The sequence below is a fragment of the Cajanus cajan genome, chromosome 4 (genome assembly GCF_000230855.2).
Source record: "Cajanus cajan strain Asha chromosome 4, NIPB_CcT2T_4, whole genome shotgun sequence".
NCBI classification, from domain to species: domain Eukaryota; kingdom Viridiplantae; phylum Streptophyta; class Magnoliopsida; order Fabales; family Fabaceae; genus Cajanus; species Cajanus cajan.
The window spans coordinates 10758194-10766620 of record NC_138520.1 but is presented as its reverse complement, the minus strand read 5'-3'; the positions used below and the strand labels follow the sequence as shown (position 1 = coordinate 10766620).

Sequence of the window (8427 nt, the reverse complement as noted above, 5' to 3'; positions counted from 1 at the left end):
AATCGATCCAACTTAAGATTCGGACCGGCTAAATCACCGATTCCCGAACCAACCGGCCGGTTCGATCCGGGTTTTAAATCACTGCCTCAACCCCTCTAGTATTATTATTATTAGTGATTTTGAGAGATTAAACTATATATATATATATATATATATATATATATATATATATATATTTAAATTTGAAAGACATTTTTTTTAAAATTCTTTTGAAAGAGTAAAAACAAAATTAGTAAAATTAAAAAGATTATCTAAGTTAAAGAGACTAAAATTGCATTTATTTAAACTTGTAAGAAAAGAAAAATTAGTTAAACACCAAGTGTAAAGTAGTTTTAAAATATAATCTATTTAAAAAAGATATTGATTTTTATAATAAATAATTAAAATATTAAACCAGTCATAATTATTAATTAATTGAAGTATTTTTATTTATAAATAACGAATAAATAATGCACCAAAAATAAAAAAATGTACCATAATAATAGGTAAGAAATAAATAAATAATAATTAAGAAAGAATAAATAAAGGAAATGAAAAAGTATACAATATCCTCTTGGTTATTAGGAAGCCACAGTTGCATGGTGCATATAAACAAAGAGTCTCTCACACACATGGATACAACACAACACACACACCCACACGTACACAACCAACAACAACAATAAACTCACCATTACCGCATTCTCTCTTTCTTTGAAAAAAGAAAAAAAGAAAAAAAAGAAAAAAGAGGAGAGCAGCGAGCGATTACAAAAACCAAAAGAGGGTAACCCATATCTTCATCCACCTAATATACTACTCGCAAAAACCGTTCTTCGTCTTTCGAACCCTAAATTCCTCCATCACCATGCTTTCGCCATAGTTTTCTTGCTGTCACTGTCTCAAAGCCTTCTCCACCTTTTCCTCTTCCACCATTACGCATTTTCCGCCTTCCCCGCACTTCTTATTCGCCGATCTTCACTTCGATCGTGCGCGCTTTTAGCCCCGTCGCGAATCGCACCCCGATCCTTATCTTTTTGAAGCTCGCCGGATCGATCTGTGAGGGTTTTTTTTTTGGTTTTGTGTTTAGATTATTCGCTTTTTTTTTTTAATTTTTTTATGGATTTTTTTTTGTGTGTGAATCGGTTTGAGATTGATGATGCCGGTGTGCCAGTGCGATGATGGTTGTTGGATTTTTCTAAATTTTTTGGTGGATTTTAGATATTTGTGTTGTTTGGATGATCGGATTGAAGATTGGTTGGCTTTTCTTCTTCCAGTGTTCAATATGTTTTCAAGTTTGCTTGTTTTTTTTTCGCTTTTTGGTGGTGGTGGTGTTTCATATGGAGCAATCGGTGGAGTTTGTTGGAATTTGTGTAATCTGTTTTGGTTATGTAGGATTAGGATAAGAACTTGGTATTTTTTGTTTTTGATTCTATTTTTGTTCTTTGTTTTCTGTAAAATGGCTTAAGCTATTGACCGACAATGATGATATAAGAAATGTGTGATAAATTTGGAATGCAGAAAGTGACGCGTTTCTTTGTATGCTTTAAGGGACATTCTTTTCGTTGTGGAGTATATTTTGCTCAAAGTAGAATCTTTTTTATTGGTATCTACTGCTTTTTCAGTACGCTACTTGCTTTATGTTGTTATCTTAGGGTTATTAATTGAGGCTGGCACCTTAGATATTTTCCCATGTTTAGATTTTTTCAGTAATCTTGAGGAGGTTATGTTCTTGTTGCTGAAAAGGTATCTCAGTGAAAGCTTTGAACTCATTTGTCTGTTTGCTTTGGTTTTGTCACTACAGAGGAATTTTGCTGTTCTCTGGGGGTGACTAAACTGGGCTATGATTTGAATGGGGAGAGGATGCCAGAGTTGAGAAGTGGAGCTAGAAGGTCGAAACGGATTGGAGATCTTCAGTCTGGTCCACTACCTGTTGATCAAGGAGAGAATTGGGCACAACCTGCTCAGAATCGAACTAGGAGGAGAGTTGGAGGTGGAAGAGGAAGAGGTGGTAATGCCACAGCTGTAGCCAAAGGGCCTTCACCAGCTGTACCCACAAGGCGAACTGCAGCTGGTAGAGGCCGCGGAGCAAGATTGATTGATCTGGACCCTGAACCTTGTAATCCTTTGCCTGAACCTGTTGCTTTAGGGGCTCCGGAACCTGTTTACAATCACGTAGAGGTAGTGGCCAATAATAATATTGCAATGGAGGGTGGAAGTGGGGACAAGGCGGTAGGCGCCGAAGAAGAACCAAGCGCAACTCCTGTCCCTGAGAGGGTATCCCTTAATTTCATGTTACTTCTCTTGAATTGCATTATTTTATTATCTTTCCCAAACATTACTGGAATTTTGTTTTATTGATGTGATTGAGCTATTTTTCATTAAAAGTAAGTATGGTTGCTGTCTTTAATTTTTAATAAGTATGCTGGGGCCAAGTATAATAGTTATATTATATCATTTATTGCTTCCTTCCTTTTTGGTGTTTCTGCTAATGTGATGAATCAATGCTAATTTGGCTGTTCAGGAAATTTGAGTTGGTGATGGAGATTTTGTTTGCACATATTTTTGGAATAATGTTATGATGTTTCCCACTTATTCCAGACTGCATTGCAATTTTTTTGTTAGTTAATTTAGATTTGGCTGTACCTCACTACCATATTTGAGGTGAATACTGTCTAATTGATGCAGGTACAAGTTGGTAACTCCCCTATATATAAGATAGAAAGGAAATTGGGTAAGGGTGGTTTTGGTCAAGTTTATGTTGGTCGAAGAGTAAGTGGTGGCTCTGACCGAACAGGTCCTGATGCAGTTGAGGTATTACTCAGGAGTTCAATCTCTCATTAAGGATTCAATAAAATATCGATGAACCTATACTGGATAATACATTGCTTTTTCTTATTTTAACATTGTTTACAGGTTGCACTTAAGTTTGAGCACAGAAATAGTAAAGGTTGCAATTATGGGCCTCCCTATGAGTGGCAAGTTTATAGGTAAATATTCTATCTCTGTTTCTACACAGGATTATCAATATAATTTTTTAGGTTCAAATGTTGCATGTTATTGTATAATTCTCACTTTTCTATTTTTGACATTGATATAGCACTCTGAATGGCTGTTATGGCATTCCCTGGGTTCATTACAAGGGTCGACAAGGAGATTTCTACATTTTGGTTAGATATGGTTTGAAGTTTCCTATTCCAGCTTATGTTGATTTCTCACTATTGTCTAACAAAAACAATATATTTCAGGTCATGGACATGCTTGGGCCCAGTCTTTGGGATGTATGGAATTCTCTTGGCCAATCGTAAGTTTTGGACTCTCCCTTTTATTACCTTATGGGTTCTCACTTTTAATTGCCACATTTTATTTAAACTATTTCCATATTGGCACCATTAACATTTTAGTTCTGGACAGAATGTCACCAAGTATGGTTGCTTGCATTGCTGTGGAGGCAATATCAATTCTTGAGAAGCTCCACTTGAAAGGGTAAATCCTTGTGATTGTTTTTTCCGTCCTGTCAACCCTAACATTCCAATTTATTTTGGCATAGTTAAAACATTAATTTTTATTTATGAAACTCATCATTGAATCAGGTTTGTGCACGGAGATGTGAAACCTGAAAACTTTTTGCTTGGTCAACCCGGTTCAGCTGATGATAAGAAGTTGTATCTTATTGATCTTGGTCTGGGTATGTTATCCTTTCAATCCAATTTTTGCTGTTGTTGTTTTACTTTGTGTTTAACTTTCTGTCTCACCTCTAGTTTTTAGTTATTTGGAGTTTTATGATATTTTCATAGCTTATTAATGTCTATACCATACATTGTCTTCAGCTTCTAGATGGAAGGATGCATCATCTGGTCAACATGTTGATTATGATCAGAGACCTGATATATTCAGGTTTGTGAATGTTGCAACTTTGCCATTGCTATCTTTTGTTTTTACATGTTGATATTGATAATATGCCTTTTTGTGTAGGGGAACTATAAGGTATGCTAGTGTACATGCACATCTAGGTCGGACTGGAAGTCGAAGGGATGATCTTGAGTCACTGGCATACACTTTAATATTTCTCATCAAAGGGAGATTACCATGGCAGGGTTATCAGGTGTGTTTCGTAGTATCTTGTGATGTAATATATTTATTCTTGCTTCTTAGAGGTTTCATTTTATATGATATAATTTCTTCTCTTCTTTTGGCCAAATCTACAGGGTGACAATAAAAGTTTTCTTGTCTGTAAGAAAAAGATGGCCACTTCTCCGGAGTTGATGTGTTGCTTTTGTCCTGCTCCATTTAAGCAGTTTCTTGAAGCTGTTACTAATATGAGATTTGACGAGGAGCCAAACTATTCCAAGCTTATATCATTTTTTGAAAGCTTGATTGAACCATGCACTCCATTGAGGCCTATTAGAATAGATGGAGCTTTAAAGGTTGCTATAATGCTTATATTTTATTATTAATCTATTTTTATATATTACATTGTGTATTTGAGTGCTAAATCTGTTACATAAATAGGTTGGTCAAAAGCGGGGAAGAATGCTTATAAATTTGGAAGAAGATGAGCAACCTAAGAAGAAAGTGCGATTGGGGAGTCCTGCTACTCAGTGGATATCAGTGTATAATGCACGCCGTCCCATGAAGCAGAGGTAATTAATTAATACATCATCCTCAGTCTGGCATGTTCTTGATAACTTTCCAACTTCCAAACTATGTGAGTCATTAAATTATTTTGCTTTAATGCCAGAGGACATGAGTGTTGTTGCTTGATTAAGCTTGTACATTCTTTTTGATGAAAAAATGTGTCAGAGGGATTCCCTAGCATTCCTGACTATTGGGTTTGGGCTTCCCTAATTTGCCTTACTTGTGAAGCCATAGGAATTAGGAAGTCAGCCATATAAGGATGCATATGGCAACCTCGTACTTAATTATGAAATTAGCCATCCTGCTTTACCTGATAATAGAAGGAAATGATATTTGTTTGGTTGTCCAATGTCATTAATTCAAATCAAAAAGCAAATTAATATAAGAGGAAAAAGAGCTTACTGAGATATCATTTTCCCTGACAACATAGGTCTAACCTGAAATTTGTTTTTCTGGGAATGTTCAATAAATTCTGTATCTAAGAACATGGTGGGGAATTTAATAAACTAAAACTTCAAAACTTTTCTCCCTGAATTTTTCATGATCGTTAGTAAATATGTTTCTGTTACTACTTACCCCTAGTACAATTTAAAATTTTAGTAACCTTTAATTCTTTAACTGGATTTGCTTTTTTCCGAACTACTTGAATTTGGGTTATATATTTTGTTCCATGTATCTATAAAAACTTTTATACTTATTGCATGGCAGTGCATATTAAGTAATAGTTTTAAACAAAGCAGTAAGGTAGAAGTTTTCTTAAAAGGAGTATATATGTATAGAAAATTGATTGCCTTCTATATGCATTGGCTTATTCATCTAGAAGCAAGTGTTTATTTTGCTTGGTCTTAAATAACATTTTGGTTTGGTTTCAGATATCACTACAATGTTGCAGACACTAGGCTCCGACAACATGTAGACAAGGGTATTGAGGATGGGTTGTATATAAGCTGTGTGGCCTCTGCAGCAAATCTGTGGGCTCTAATCATGGATGCAGGAACAGGTTTTTCTTCACAAGTGTATGAGTTATCACCGGCGTTCCTGCACAAGGTGGGTGTTTTTCTTCCTTGATTTATGCATTTCATCTTTTGTTTAAATATATATGTACAAGTTAAATGTTGGATATCTGGGTGATGGAACACTGGTATTTTGACCTCTCAGGATTGGATTATGGAGCAGTGGGAGAAAAATTACTATATCAGTTCAATAGCTGGCGCAGTTAATGGGAGTTCCTTGGTTGTCATGTCCAAAGGTTTATATCATCTACGTTTTATGAGCTATACTCCACCATCATATACTATTAATTTATTTAGTAATGCCTTAGCTAAATCTTCTTACCTTGCCATTTTACTTGTCATTGTTACCATCACCTTTGGCACCTTTGCCTGATTTATAATTTTTTTGTCCTTGTTCAATCTTTTTCAACATATATGCAATTCAATTTCTACCTAAATAAAATTTCCTTCCAGACAACATAGTTATAGAACTGACAAAAGAAACTTTTACATTATTTTACAGGAGTTGCTTTTCTTTTACCCCATTTAACTTCTGGGATGAGAGAACATCAACTATTCTTCAAATGTATGGCTTTCTGTTTGTTATCTCATGTTTGAATCCTTGCTTTTTAGGTACTCCTTACACACAGCAGTCCTACAAAGTGAGCGAATCATTTCCTTTCAAATGGATCAACAAGAAGTGGAAAGAAGGGTTTCATGTTACCTCAATGACTACTGCTGGCAGTCGCTGGGGTGTTGTTATGTCCAGGAATGCTGGGTATTCTGATCAGGTATCTAAACCTTTTCACCTTTGATTTTTAGTTATGTTTGAATATTTTAAACCTACATTATTTCAACTATTTTTTCATTTGACAATGCAAGGTTGTGGAGCTTGACTTTCTGTATCCAAGTGAAGGAATCCACCGGCGATGGGAGAATGGTTACCGGATTACTTCTATGGCTGCTACTAGTGATCAGGCAGCCTTCATACTGAGCATACCAAAACGAAAATTGCTTGATGAAACTCAGGAGACTTTGCGTACATCTGCTTTCCCTAGCACCCATGTTAAGGTATTTCCATGTCTTTTGTCCTATTATTGTTAAGTTGGGAAGTATACAGTTTTAGCATGCATGTTGCTATTTGCAAATCCATTTTTTGGTTGGTTTGTTAATGACAACTTAATTGAGAATATGGTGTGATTACTGATCTATTCCTCTAGTTAAATTAGATCGAACCTTGTAAATGTATAAATATCTAGAATTTACTCTTATGTGAGTCCTAGTTTTTTTAATGGCCAAATGGGAAATAAAAATCATTACCGTTTTCTATCGTGTGCTACTGCCGTTATTCCTTTTTGTTACCCTCTCAAGGTATTAATATCTCATGTTTTAATTTTTGGTCCTTTTTCCATATCTTTTATTAATTTAATTGGAGAATCTTAATTGAGGATCTTGTGAGTATTGATAGCTTGTGGTTGAGAATGATCTGCATTCCTTGAGAAATTATCGAAATCAATACCAAAATTTCTATAATTTGCAGCCCTTGGCTGTTTTCATGCATGACCAAAAGGGATAGATAAAATAAAATCCTGATTTTTGTGTGGTGTTCTACTGGATTCTCTAGGGTTTTCCCTCCCTAGATATTAATATATTTTATATGCTTTTGCAGGAAAAATGGGCTAAGAATCTCTACATTGCCTCCATATGTTATGGGCGAACTGTTTGCTAGCTTCTGTAGTAAACATTAGCTGTATCCCTGAAAAATGAGGCAAAATTATAATGATGAGAATATTTTCATGATTATTAAGTTGGAATGCGGTTTGCTTTTGACCCCAGTCCCAGTCACAAAAAAATCCCTCCCATTTTAAATTTCGTTATAATTGTATAAAGAAAGAAAAAGGTAAAGGAGAAAAGTCATCGTAATGCTGGTGAGAGCATGTTCCCCAACCAACCCGAGCAAATTGGAGCATTGATCTATTGAATTGAAGAGTAGTTACAGGGTTGGCTATTTTGACCATGTTTCATCATGGTTGTGCTTTAAACAGTTTTCGATTTTGTATGTAATGGTATAAATTTTTACCATCGTCAAACTTAATGAATTTTAAGATATAATGAATTCCTAGATTTGCAGACTAATTCTTTGCAATCTGGTGTGGTTGGTACGCGCTCTAAACAACATAATAATCAATGGGGGTCACTTGGTGCTCCAAAAGCATCTTTTTATTGAGAGAAGTCAGCATGTGCTGTCGTTGTAATTGTGTTTAACTGTTTATGATAGAGTCGGCTAGTCTCTTCATTTTCTTTTGACCTTACGTGCTAAATGTAAACGTACTAGTAATGGACTAAGGTGCGTGCGGCGAGGGTTAGGTGCGTGGAGCCTACCTACAGTTCAAGTATAGATTTATATGCCTAATAGCATCATAAAAGTTCTATTTTGCCTTCTCTCTTTTATCTCTCTCGCCCTCTTCTCTCCGTTTCTTTTTCTCTCCCTTCTTTATGCTGTATATCTCCTCCCCTTTCTCTTCTCTTTCTCTCTCCCCCTAATGCTCTCTTTTAATCCTCTTCTCTCCCTCTTTTTTCCCTCTCCCTTATTTCTTTGTCATCTCTCTTAGTTCTTGTCTCTTTCTCTTTTCACTCATTTCCTTTCTCTCTTTTTTTTGTCCCACCATCTTTTTTCTTTTATATCCCTCTCTAATTTCTCTATCAATGATGAGGTAAGGTGGTGTGTCATGGTTCATTACTTTTGACCCTTAGATTAATTTGAGACAAAGTCTTAATATGTATCATCTATGTTGTGTAATAATATTTTATGTCCTCCATC

The 8427-nt window shown here is 35.4% G+C and overlaps 1 protein-coding gene across 1 annotated transcript; it reads left to right on the top strand.

The window, feature by feature from the left end:
- The first annotated feature begins 620 nt into the window (after positions 1-620).
- Positions 621-7742, top strand: LOC109801947 (Protein kinase family protein). The gene is made up of 17 exons (XM_020363125.3): positions 621-1035; positions 1781-2253; positions 2665-2790; positions 2893-2966; positions 3077-3146; positions 3225-3280; positions 3391-3462; positions 3570-3664; positions 3807-3873; positions 3952-4081; positions 4185-4403; positions 4489-4619; positions 5487-5661; positions 5773-5863; positions 6240-6397; positions 6489-6677; positions 7276-7742. The coding sequence occupies exons 2-17, from the start codon at positions 1840-1842 to the stop codon at positions 7333-7335; spliced, it is 2127 nt and encodes a 708-aa protein (XP_020218714.1). The 5' UTR covers positions 621-1035; positions 1781-1839; the 3' UTR covers positions 7336-7742.
- Positions 7743-8427: the final 685 nt, after the last annotated feature.